This window comes from Drosophila subpulchrella, chromosome 3L, assembly GCF_014743375.2.
Source record: "Drosophila subpulchrella strain 33 F10 #4 breed RU33 chromosome 3L, RU_Dsub_v1.1 Primary Assembly, whole genome shotgun sequence".
Classification (NCBI taxonomy): domain Eukaryota; kingdom Metazoa; phylum Arthropoda; class Insecta; order Diptera; family Drosophilidae; genus Drosophila; species Drosophila subpulchrella.
The window spans coordinates 7998810-8011072 of NC_050612.1; the positions used below are offsets into that span (position 1 = coordinate 7998810).

The 12263-nt window shown below is 38.0% G+C and overlaps 1 protein-coding gene across 32 annotated transcripts in view; it reads left to right on the forward strand.

Moving 5' to 3' along the window:
* The window catches only part of LOC119555038 (protein phosphatase 1 regulatory subunit 12A), a 32674-nt gene that overhangs the window by 13580 nt on the left and 6831 nt on the right, over nucleotides 1-12263 (forward strand). For 14 of the 32 annotated variants that reach the window (XR_005219852.1, XM_037866191.1, XM_037866194.1 and 11 more), the window contains 9 exons: nucleotides 568-945; nucleotides 1519-1617; nucleotides 1685-1813; nucleotides 2392-2608; nucleotides 3923-4741; nucleotides 6199-6343; nucleotides 6412-6654; nucleotides 7598-7695; nucleotides 7869-7931. Coding sequence is in view for 25 of the 32 variants with exons in the window: in XM_037866191.1 (XP_037722119.1) it covers nucleotides 568-945; nucleotides 1519-1617; nucleotides 1685-1813; nucleotides 2392-2608; nucleotides 3923-4741; nucleotides 6199-6343; nucleotides 6412-6654; nucleotides 7598-7695; nucleotides 7869-7931 (2191 nt within the window). In the remaining 7 variants the exon portion in view is untranslated. Of the gene's footprint in view, nucleotides 1-567; nucleotides 946-1518; nucleotides 1618-1684; nucleotides 1814-2391; nucleotides 2609-3922; nucleotides 4742-6198; nucleotides 6344-6411; nucleotides 6655-7597; nucleotides 7696-7868; nucleotides 7932-10369; nucleotides 10512-12263 lie in introns of those variants that run through there. The other 18 variants (XM_037866206.1, XM_037866203.1, XM_037866205.1 and 15 more) reach the window with 8 other exon arrangements.

Genomic DNA, 12263 nt, shown 5'->3' on the forward strand with positions numbered 1-12263 from the left:
TGCTTATCATTGCCGCACATACTCACACTTCAATGTTTAACCAGTCATTCAGCCTTTCGCGGAATACATATATTGATAAACAAAGAAATTCTAATTGTGTATAGGTAATTGTTTAAATTTACCCCTGGTGGTATCATGATCTGGGAAAGCTTCCCGAATCTCCATGAATCACAAGCTTTCCATTAATGAGCTTTTTCCAAAACACCATTCGCATTTGGCAAAGTGAAGCGTTGACTGTAAAAGGCAACAAATAAGGGAAAACAAAGTATTGAATTTGATTTTAAAGTTTTTGTTTTGCTTTATTTTTTTCCCACCCTTCAATACAAATAAACAAACCAAAAATTGTATCACCAACGCACCACAACCAACCAAAAACAACAACAAACTCATCAAAACGCTTATCCCGAAATCTAACCCGCCCGCTCGCCCACCTGCTCGCTCCGCCCGCCCACCTGTACGCCCGCACGAACGTTCGACCAAAAAAATAAAAAACAAACGCCTGTAAAATCGCTCGCAAAAATATCCTCGAAAATCGCTCGAAATACCATCTGAAAATCCGAATGACAGATTCTATCAAAAGTACAATGAGCTGCGGGCACGCATAAAGGCCAACTCCTGTCCCATTCTGCCGGCGAATGCGAATGCTAATGCCGCTGCTGCCAATAATTCCAATAACAACAATAATCTTAGTAGCAATAACAATCATAATAACAACAATAACAACAACAAAAGCGATCTGCTGTTGGGATATGCTGCTGGCACAACAACAACAAGCACCTCCACAACAACTACAACAACAATCAGTACATTCAACAACACCCACTCGAACACCAACAACACAAGCACCCCACAACAACAACAATCAGCAGCTTCAGCTTCGGCCACAAATCAATTATATAGCGTACAAAGATCGGCCTCACTCAAAGATAACTCAATGTATTACAGGTTTGTTTTGCATTTAACACGTCCTAAGAAATAAACTAGATCAGATTGTTTAGATATATTAAGTAACCGTTGTTGAAATTAAGAAAAAGAAAACTTGTTAACACTTACATTGTTTGAATGTATCTTACTTGGAAGTAGTATTTAGTCTTTAGGAGGATAACAAAAAAGGAATATTTTTTTAAAAACTTATGTAACCAAAATGATTTATAACATGTATACCAACTGGAACCTATAATAACAACCTATTACTTTAGATGTATTTGATATTTTAAGATCCCATTTTAAATTTTGTAAAATTGTTCTACCCTACGTATTTTGTTATCTTAAGATCTGATCTAGTTTATGGAACTACTCATAGCTGTTAACCCCAACTTAATTTGTTGTAACTATTAACCTAACTGTGCTTCTGCTTAGCTTCTTCTTGTCTACACCTTCAGAAACAAAACTCATTGCACCAAACTATTTAACATATTTTCCTAGGCCACGCACCAATGTCGTCTATTTTCTCTTGGCTGTATACCCCCTTAAACTATGAACCCTTCTTTAAAATCCATTTATTTTAATTATCCCCAGGAAACCGAACGTTACGATTGCCACGCCAACAAGTGCAGCAGCCACGGCAAACACGGCGCTCAATTCTCCATCGACTGTACAGACCCCACCAATTCGCAGGTGAGTTTATTTTTATAAACACTTTAAATAAATATCTTCTTTAAAAACTCCGCTGTCGATCAATTAGCCAAGTTACAGCGAAATCAGCAGAAAAGAGCAATAATGGCAGCTCATCCACGGCCAGTGTCAGCGATGTGGAGAGCTCCAAGCCACCGCCCAAACAATCCGCGAGCAATATGATCAAAAACTTCTTCAAGTAATGAGAGAAAGAAAATTAGTTATTGTTTTCATTGACGTTGAGCTAACCCCGCAAGCAAGCTGCTAACCCAATTTCTGCTATTATCAAAACCTTTTTTTGTGTAGCATGATTTACTTAAAATATCTGCAAAAAATGATCAAGTATAATTAACTAAAGACTGCTTTCTTGAAGTGATTTCCTTGACTTGAACCATAGGTCCTAAAATGTTAAACGATAAAAAAAATTCGACTGTACAGTTCAAGAAGAATTTCATTAAATTTATTATTATTCATTAAGATCGAAAACCAGACATGTCTTAAATGCCTTGAATTTTAAAGATAAACCCAAGATTTTAAAGATAAACCTAAGATGTTAAAACCGCAATCCTTACAGACTAACTAATTTACAAAATGTTCGATATCAAATGTCGATGTATTACACCATGTGTTAGGCTTGAGTTATTTAAGTGATTACAGCTCGATGTTTTGCTACTTACTTTCCAAAGATAAATGCGTTTACAGCCCTTTTAATACAATTGATATATTTAAAGTTACATATTTCTAAAACTATATCTTTTTACTCCACAAAAATTGTAGATCGTTTGTGCCACCGGTGCGCGATGAGGAGAGTGAAACGCAGCGAAAGGCACATGCCAAGCGCGTGCGGGAGACCCGCCGGTCAACCCAGGGCGTTACTCTGGACGAGATCAAGAGTGCCGAGGAGCTGGTCAAGAAGAAGAACATGGGCATGGCCAACAACAACAACAATAACAATATCAGCACCACCACTACGAACACCATCAGCAACAGCGGCGTAAGTAGTCCAGCGTCCAGATGGACACTCTAACCGAATCATCCACGCTATCACGACAAAAATCAAACCAAAACATTCACACCCGAGGAAGCTCTCTTCATAGAATCATGGTAGATCATGCCTGTAATCTTAGATGGGATTACGGCATCCACACACGATGTCCACATGCAGTTCACACCCACTCAAACGTTGAGCGATACACACCAGTTCAAAAACCGAAAAAATAAATGCTTATGGTTATGGTGTCCCCATTATTCGGATATCCCTTTCTGTTTATATATGTTCGATTATGTTCACTCACACAAACTCTTTCATAAAAAGAAATTAAATTAATATCATTTCATTGTTATTTGTGTGAGTGAATGAAAATGTACTAAAATAGTGATTGTAGTTTAGAAAAAATCGTGTAGTAAGCAGAATGCAACAGGTTACAAATATGCCCTGAAAAGTGTGCTATACCTTTAATCTCATTGTTAAAAAAAGAAATGGTGTAAGAAAAATGTAATTTTGTAAGAAACTAATGAACAATTGAGAGTGGCCTTAAATCAAATATAATGGTGCTATTAAATCAAGTGCTTCAACGGGTTATTAACACCTTTAGTGATCTTGATTGATATAAACCTCTAGCAACCTTGATGGTTATAACTTGAATCTGCTGCATTCTGTTCGTCTCATCCACCAATCAAAAACAGCCCTTAGCTGTCTTCATTTCAATCAGAGTCCCATCGATCAATCAGTGCTCATTTAGTGTACGTTGTCATCCGTTTGATTATTCGTTCGTGATCGATCGCAGTATCACACTTAACCAATCAAGTTGAGTTCAGTTCCTGCGTTCTGCATTCTGCGCCTCTGCCCAGCTCCGCTCCGCCCTGCCACGCCCTTTGACCCGCCCCCGCCTCATCGACTTTGAGTACTCGTCATAGCGTAGCTTTATATTTATGATTTCCAATCATCGGCATATCAGTATCAAGCAGCTGCAGATCAGTGAACCATAGCGTAATCACCATTCCAACATGTATTTATGTTACAGTTTTTAAGTTATCTCTGTGTTCAGTTTCCTTACTACTTACTAGGCTCTATATTTGTATAGCTATAAACTGTATGTCTTTGGAATATGTTGATGATTATCATTTTGCATGTCCCATTTGCATGCGCAATCAAATCGGGTCACCCTAAGTATCATTATAGTATGCAATTGATATATATATTATATAGATCTAGTGAGACCTTTTTGATTTTTGTTTGAATCACACTCGCGTCCATCGCCTCAGGACAACTGTTTTTTTATTTGTTCCGAACTAATATTATTAACAGAACGAAACAAGCTCAGCATCATCGACATCGACATCAGCTCCAACATCATCGATCCTCGACAGCAATGAGCAGCGGGACGAGTCGCAACCGCCACCACCGCCCACCACACCACCGCCAGCCATAATACCCACCACAACGACGGCCACCGATGAGACGGAGATCGAGGAGGTGGTAACCAATCCTCCTCCAGCTGTCCAAAGTCTGAACGACACCACTGCTAGTTTTACCCTATCCGCTCCGGTGCGAAGATCGCTTTCGGGCGATGCCGATGCCAATAGTGATCCCGAGGGGGATCAGGATCAGTCGGTGGTCAGTGCCAGCTATACGATAATGCCCAGGCGGGAAAGGCTTCCCGAAAGCACAGAGAATGCAGAGAGTATCAGATCTCCGCAAAAGACTGACCCAGTTGCCAAAAGTTCCAGCGAGGAGAAGGCCGAGGAGCCACCGCTTGTCAGGCCCACGGATCTGCCACTGATCCCAGCTCCTGCCGTGGCCAGCACAGAAGCTATTAAATCATCCTCGGCGGCCACCACGCCCGCTGCCCTCGAGAGTCCAGTGCGTTTGCGGGACAAGCGGGGTTTGGCCGGCAGTCAGGAGTCGGAAACTAAGTCCGATACCGCTTCGCCCGTGACCTCTCATCCGGATTTCAATGCCAGAGACTCACTACTTAGTCTGTACGCCCGACGCACAACGGAAAGCGGCGCGGGAGGAGGTGCTGGTGGTGGTGCAGGTGGAGCGAGTGGAGCTGCCTCTTCGTCTTCCACTTCTGCAGCAGAAAGGCGTCCGTCTTGGCGCCTGAAATTCGATGCCGGCTCCAAGGTATGCCCACACTACCCAACTCTGCCCTCTAAGCAAACCGATAGCCTAATCCAAAATATAAGAATATTTTTCGGTCGGTTGCCAAATTCGTGTGCGCCACAATTATTTTTGTTAATCTCTAAGTGTAGCATGGATTTATTTTGATTAGTTTGTGTATAGTTAATGGAGAACTACGGCTGAGCAATGTGGAAATTGCCCTTGCTTTGATCGCCTTCATAAATAACCTCATCGTTTTTATAAAGCTTTTTGAATTCTACTTAAAGGTCAACATCTTTTGATTTTGCTGCCAATTTAACCCTTACACTAAATAATCAGCATTTAAAAAATATTATATGATTGGAAGAAATCATATTGCTTTGCAAGAATAACTCAAGCCTTAATGTTATTAGTTGTATAACTATGTATTTCATTTTATTTTTTACCACCTGAATTATTTATTTTAAGACTCATTTCGTTAAGTTGTATTTACGCATCTGTATTTTTCATGTATTAAATTGATCTTAATTTACGCTTGATGTACTGAAAAACTAAGTAACTGCATTATTATATATTGTAATCCATGTATTATTTAAAAGAATCATTTAATTTAAATGGTGTACGTATATATTTATTCAAATATAAGTTCTCTTTCATTCGGCCGTTGACCATTGATATGTATATACTTACATACATGAAATTGTGTTACTAATTTGGCCGTTTAAGCTTGCATTTATGTTTCTTTAACTTTTAAAAGTAATCTATTACTATGTTTATGCTATGAATTTCATGCTTTCTCCAACACATGAAATTATAATAACCCCTGTTTATACAACACAGACAAATTCATGAAATGATATCAGTAAAGCTGTCAAATTTTTTGAATTTGATATAGAGCTCTATAGAGTAATAGGCTGTGAAGTAGGCTGTGCCTCAACATTTCGTAAATTGGGACTGAATTCATAGTCAACTTTCGTGTTATCGAATTCATGAAAAGGTGTTTATACACACACGAATTTGCCCATTTCATGAATTGATTTCATGAAATAGGCATAGCATAAACACAGTATATGTTTGTTTTTAACAACAACCGAAATCGAATTTTATAACAAACTATTTGCATGTTACAATCTTATATCAACATCTTCATTTTTATTCGACTTAGTAATTACTATACTCAAATGGTTCAAGGAAACACAGAAAATGCTTAGCTTAGGTAATGGGTTGCGGGCTCTAACTGATGGATCCTAAGTGCAAATGGTGTCTGATACTTGTTAATTACTACTAAATGTTTAGTATAAACTAACTCCCGCTGCATTCGAATGATTCAAGACATAGCTTCTTGTAAGAACAAACACATTGCACACAACCCAAACAAAAACGACAGTAAAAGAGAAACATTTCAAAACATAAATTGATATTTAACAACGTGTCTTTATAATCTAGTTGAGTCCCTAATAAAGGATTTTGTTTTCATGCAGTTTAAACTGGAGGACATAACCAGCGGGGGCACATATCCGCCCAACAACAGCACTATTATCCCGAGTGCTCCGGCGGTGATGGCAGCCGTCAATTTATCAACTACAACTGGAGTCCAGCGGCGCATCAGCAGCGGTCCCAACGCACGTAAGTTTGGAATGACTTTCTGCTTATTTTATTGTTGTCACATATTTAATATCTCGTTTCTGTTGCAGTAAATGCTTCCAATCAGTCGCTCAACTCTGTGGGTCGTCCTGTTTCCGCGCCCAGCGAGGGCACAAACAACAGTGCCTATGTTACGCCCTCAGCTCGAAAGTACGAGGCGAATGCCACGTCAACGGCGGCGAACTCAACAACGGCCGCGACCACTAACTCAACCTCCAATTCAGTGTCTGCAACCAGTGCCAATCATGCAGCGGCTACGGCAACTAGCGCCACGTCAAACCACGACGATAAGGGTAAGGAGACAAGTCGAACAAACCCCAAATTACTCGTAGAGTAAAAGGGTATATTAGATTAGTCAAAAAGTATGTAACAGGTGGCGTTTCCCACCCTAAAAAGTATATTCATTTTTCATCAGGATCACTAGTCGAGTCGATATAGTCATGTCCGTCTGTCCGTATGGACGCTGAGATATTCAAAGTTTGAATTAAGCATGCAGACTCTAGAGATTCTCGCGCTGCTCAAGTTTGGTTCGGAAAAGCTAAAATCTGGCTGTTGCCCACACTTAAAGATTTTGTGAATGTGTAAATGGGATCTTGTTTATCTACCAACTGTACAAATCGTCCATTCATTAAGAAGTTATGACCAAACATTTTAATCTCTGTTACCTGCTGGCATATCTCCACCGTACTTGGGCTCCCCTTTAGCTGAGTAACGGGTATCTGATAGTCAAGGCACTTGTCTAAAGCAATCTTCCTTGTTTTTACACATTAACCTAACAAGGTTTTTATATAAATTGGTTACAGATATTGTACACAAATATTTCTAAATAATATGGTTATTAGACAAAAAATGTCCTTAGTCATTTTAAGTCGTGCCTAAGCTTAATTAGTTATTTCAAGTTCGTTCCAATGGATTAATCTAGGAATTTTGCATTTGATATAAAAATATATCAAAATATTTTTATATATTTAGCAATTGATACAATTTCTCGCATATTTGTAACATTTATTGATGTGCAACTTAATAAAAAAGACACATAACATTAAAGATTTGCTATAATATGTTTCTTGATTAAATTGCACGACCTTATAATAAACTATGAATTTTGAATATTAGGAAACTGAGTATTTAAACGTTTTTCTATTTAAAATAAGCATGGATTTGTCCTATATTCTTAATATCAATAGTTTAGCGAAGTTTTTTCCTAACTAATTTAAATCATTTTAATTTTTATAGATAACGACAAGGAGAACGATAATCGCACACAGACCGTCATTCAGAGGCGACGCAAGCCGAAGCGCAGATCAACAGGCGTGGTGCACATCGATATGGATGTAAGTATAGCTGGGCGATACATCATTTGTGTGCCTAATTGCCAGGCAGTTTGTCAGAATAAATGAGCCATGGGCCATGCAAGAGCCGTATGTCAACTATTCATAGCCAAATTGCTAATTAGTCGGGAGATTAGGAAAATGCTAAATTGAGAATTTCTTTTGTTCTGCTATAGGAACTGGATCCCGAGCGACAGAACGAATCGTCAAACAACGACAACGAGGAGAAGGAAAAGGAGGTGAGTCCACCAATAATAAGTACTTACCATATGTTAACTACCAACAACAACAACAGCAAAAATATTTTTATTATTATTATTATTGAATTTTTCACACCTTGCCAAGTAATTAGAATTTTTGTGTCAGCCTCTTATTTCCGTGCTGCACCTGACAAATTTGTTCTTTCTTTTTGCCTGTGCCTTCGTCACACCTTGTCACAATGTTAGAGATCTCCGCGTCCTTCAAAGTAGCTGAGTGCCCCTCCATTTGTCTGCCCCCACAACTTTTCCCCATCGCACGTCTGGTCCAATTAGCGGGCGACCCAAAAACGAAATTATGATTTGCCACTTGGAAAGTGCGCACGTGGCATTGTGGGTTCGGAATTTTCGTGTGGGAATCTAAGTGTAAGTGCAAGGCAACTGCAAATCCTTTCATGGCCGAGGTCAGAACTATTAGTGCGCATCCAATTTGCGTCCAAAGAAATCACGAGTCTGCCCCGAACCTGTTAACAATTTATCTGAGCAAGTGTCAGCGCCGGTGTCGCCTATTATTAAGAACTGACACAATTTCTGAGTGCATCTTGTCATTAATGTGCTCTTTGCTTGTTTCTACCAAAAAATATTAATTGTTTTGCTCATTGGACCATTAAAGAAGCACCATAAATCGTATAATCGCTTTAGCATTGATTAATGCAAAACAGTTCTCTATAGTTTTATTAAACTAGTTTATATGTGGTGGTTCCCCCGGTGTTTTATTAAGATCTTGGGCTATCGTTAAGGTACGAACATTAAAAAATCGAAGAAGATTAAAATAGATTGTTGAAATAAGGCAACTTAAAATTAAGAAGTATAATCTTGAATTTGATTTTTAACAGAAAGCGAAGTATACTTGAATATATCATTACAAATTTATACTTCTCAGGAATAAAATTTATTTTTGACTTTTCTTATAAAGCTAAATAACATAATAAAATAATCATTGTTTTTGGGGAACATTCTAAAAATCACAAATTTCAAAATAGTGATGAAAATGGACAGACAAACTAAAGAGAATATCCATGGTATTTTTCTGCGAATTTTAATCCTAAGGGGCTGATTTTTTGTTTTTAAAAACGGATTAATAATCATTACTTAAAGTCCCTGAAAAATATTCTAAACCAGAGGATACATTTAAAATTGAGAACTATTTACATTCTCATTTCTAAGCATTAACGCTTTGTTTAAAATATTTAACAAAGCAATTCATACATCCTCAAGGTAATTTATTGCTCATTGTAGGCAACCGTTAAAAGTGAATTTAATTGGTAATTTACTTGTCTGAAATCGTGCTGAAATATACATTTCCATGAAGTGAATGATGTAATACGATGTCTATATTTGTTTTATAGTATATAATTTTAATACCTTAGAAAGCCTTTAAAAGTCAAATGGAAATGAGTTGAGAATTTCCGTTTCAAGAGCTATATTTTCCTACAATTTCTTGATTTAACTACTGAAGCAATAAATTATATGAATTTAAAGGCTTGTGGTTCCCCAGACGATCCATCCAAAGCGGTGGCAGACCATCTGACGCTCTCTGATTGACGATGTCAAGTGTGCCATTGTGCATTTATTCTTTTTTTTTTCAGTAGTCATTTTGCAAATGCATCTGGGAAAATCACTTTCACAATTTCATTCTTTGTAGACAGTTGGCATTTTATAATAAATTGGGCAATTACAGAGGCACGACCCAAACCAAAGGAAATATATAAAGAAAAGCTGGCACACGTACATTGAACTTTGCAGAAAAAGCGAGAATATGTGTGGCTAAATTTATAACAGTTTGCAGGCATTTGCTTCCTCATTCTGATTCTCCGTGCGGCAGAAGGATCGTCATTCGGTATTTATAGCCGGAAAATGCATCCGACGAAAGTGCAAACTCTGTGCGGAGGGGGCTGCTTTTGGCCCAGTTATGAAGGGGGAGCAACTCCCCAAATTGGACTCCCCTGTCGCTCACTTTCCGCTAAAATTAAACCGAAACAGAAATAGTTTTTCCTATGCTCGCGTTAGTTTTTCTTTTTTTTCTGTGATTCGCTGCAGTCTTGTGTCAATGACTGTGCTTCGCCTTTTGGCCCAGTTTGCAGTGCTCTCTTTTCTAGTGCTCCCCTGATTTTCTGACCCCAGCATAGTTAACAATTTTGCGTCTCGGACATTGGGCCAAATACGTGTGCGATTTACTAAATTTAGACGTGGGCCCACCAGGTGAAAAACTCAACTCGCACAGCGAATATTTTGTGTGCGCAATTTCAAGTGAAAATTTGGCTCCTTTCCCTGCTCTTATTATTTCTTGTTTTCATATTTGAGTTTAAAATATATTCCCCCATGATTTGTTTTATTTTTCCGGCTTTTCTTCTCTTCGGGGAGCTCTTAGTTCCATTTGGGCACTCTTTCGCTGCTCTTTCGTGTTTATTTCCGATCGTTCGCTTTCAAATAAAACATTTCAAATCGTCTGCGAGCAACGCAGTTGAGTTTTGTGCGCCCAGCACAGCGGATCATCTCGGTTCAATTCAGTTCAGATCATCAAAACCAAGCTAATCCAATCAAACAAGTCTAAATCTCAATGTAAATCCCAATTAAACTCAAGAATTCAATACGTCAAGTGCAACCAGAGACCAAAAACCACAAGACCTGTCGAACGTGTCAAAGAATTGTTTTGAGGGGAAAAAAATGAATTGCAATAAGCCTAGATCAGTTTACCCCCGGGATCAACGGGGCCAGAGGGGATTTTCCAAACCGAAGTTGATGATTTGACTGCCAGCCACAACGAGTTCGCTCGTTTTCATTCGATCAAATCGCTCCGCGCTGCCTTTTTTGGCCAACTGCGCATCATTTTTGGACATTTCAAGTTGATGCTCTCTCAGGTGGCTTCTGCAAATATGGTCAAATATTTTGATAAGTTTTTAATTTGATTTCGCGAACGTGCTTAGTTTATTTTAATTTTATTCGTGACTCCAAATGTCAAAGTTAAACCAGAGCATTCCAAAAATATTTACTAAAAGTTAAGGGAACAAGTTTTGAGATACAATTAAAAAATGAATACTAAAAAATTTTTTAAACCGTTTAACAAATAATAATGAACAATAATGCATAAAAAAAAATATTTATAATTCCAGTTTATATAAGAAACCCCATCACATTTTTTTTGTAAAGATTTTTCGTTCCAATTGCCAAATAATATATATCAAATTTGTATCCGTTTTCTTAGTTTACGTCCATTTCCTAATCCATTTTATGATGCCTTCGCGACCCGGCCAGTTCATTTATCATCGGCATGACACAACACAAAATTGTATTTTTAAAACGTTTCCTTTCTAAACTTTTTTATGTGTTATTTGCCAGCTAAATGTTTGAATTACCACAAAACAGAAGGCATAAATGAGGAAAATTGTTGCAAAAGACCAAACATTTAAAACGCCGCTTCATTCATAGGCGATTGTCCTATAGATAGAGCCATTTATATGGTATATACCTAGAAATAAGTCTACTAGGAAACAGAAACGGTTTTGTCGTAAATTATATGCATGGGAAAATTGCTTGAAAAGAAAAACGTTTTCTGACGGTCGGTTTCATGTTTGTTGTTTGTATCGCGTGGGTGGAGGATAAGAGGCATCAACTTGGAGAAACAAATAAATAGCAGGCCGGCTGCGGGATAGTCCGTCCCATATATCACGTTTTCTATGAGTTTTCAATCCTATCGAGAGCTTCCCGTCGAGATCCACAAGATCCACTGCTGCCAGTGGGGGTACGCGCCGAAAACCGAAAAGAAAATTGTCAAAATGGATGCCTTGACGTCATTTTTGGTTTTCCCGGTGCACGGCCAAAACCAATTCCCGAACCACATGTCAATATAGCGTTCTCCATATCGAAAGATCGCTCTAGTATACCTCCGATATATATATATACACACATGTAAACACACACAAAAGTTGTTTGTTTTCCTTTATTTTTGTTTATGCCGAATTCAAGAACATTTTGTGTGTTCGCTTTGATTATAATTGTAATTGCCTTTTGTGTGCACGTCTAAAAATGGAACGATCGATCAGGATCGAAGTTAAAATGCCCTTCAATTGCGGATAATCCCCTGGGGTCTTGTTCGGTCGAAATGCGTTCTTTATATAGCATGTGGAAACTGAAATCAAATTAAAGTTCAAAGAGTCTTTTGAATGGCAGCTGTCAATTTGAGTCAAAGGCCTTTTCTCTTAATTGTATCATTCAATTAGGTTCGGAAATCGGAAAAAATTGTATTATAAATTTGAAAATAATTTTACAAAGAATTTATTTTCATTTTTAAACTATCAATTATAAAATCAATGC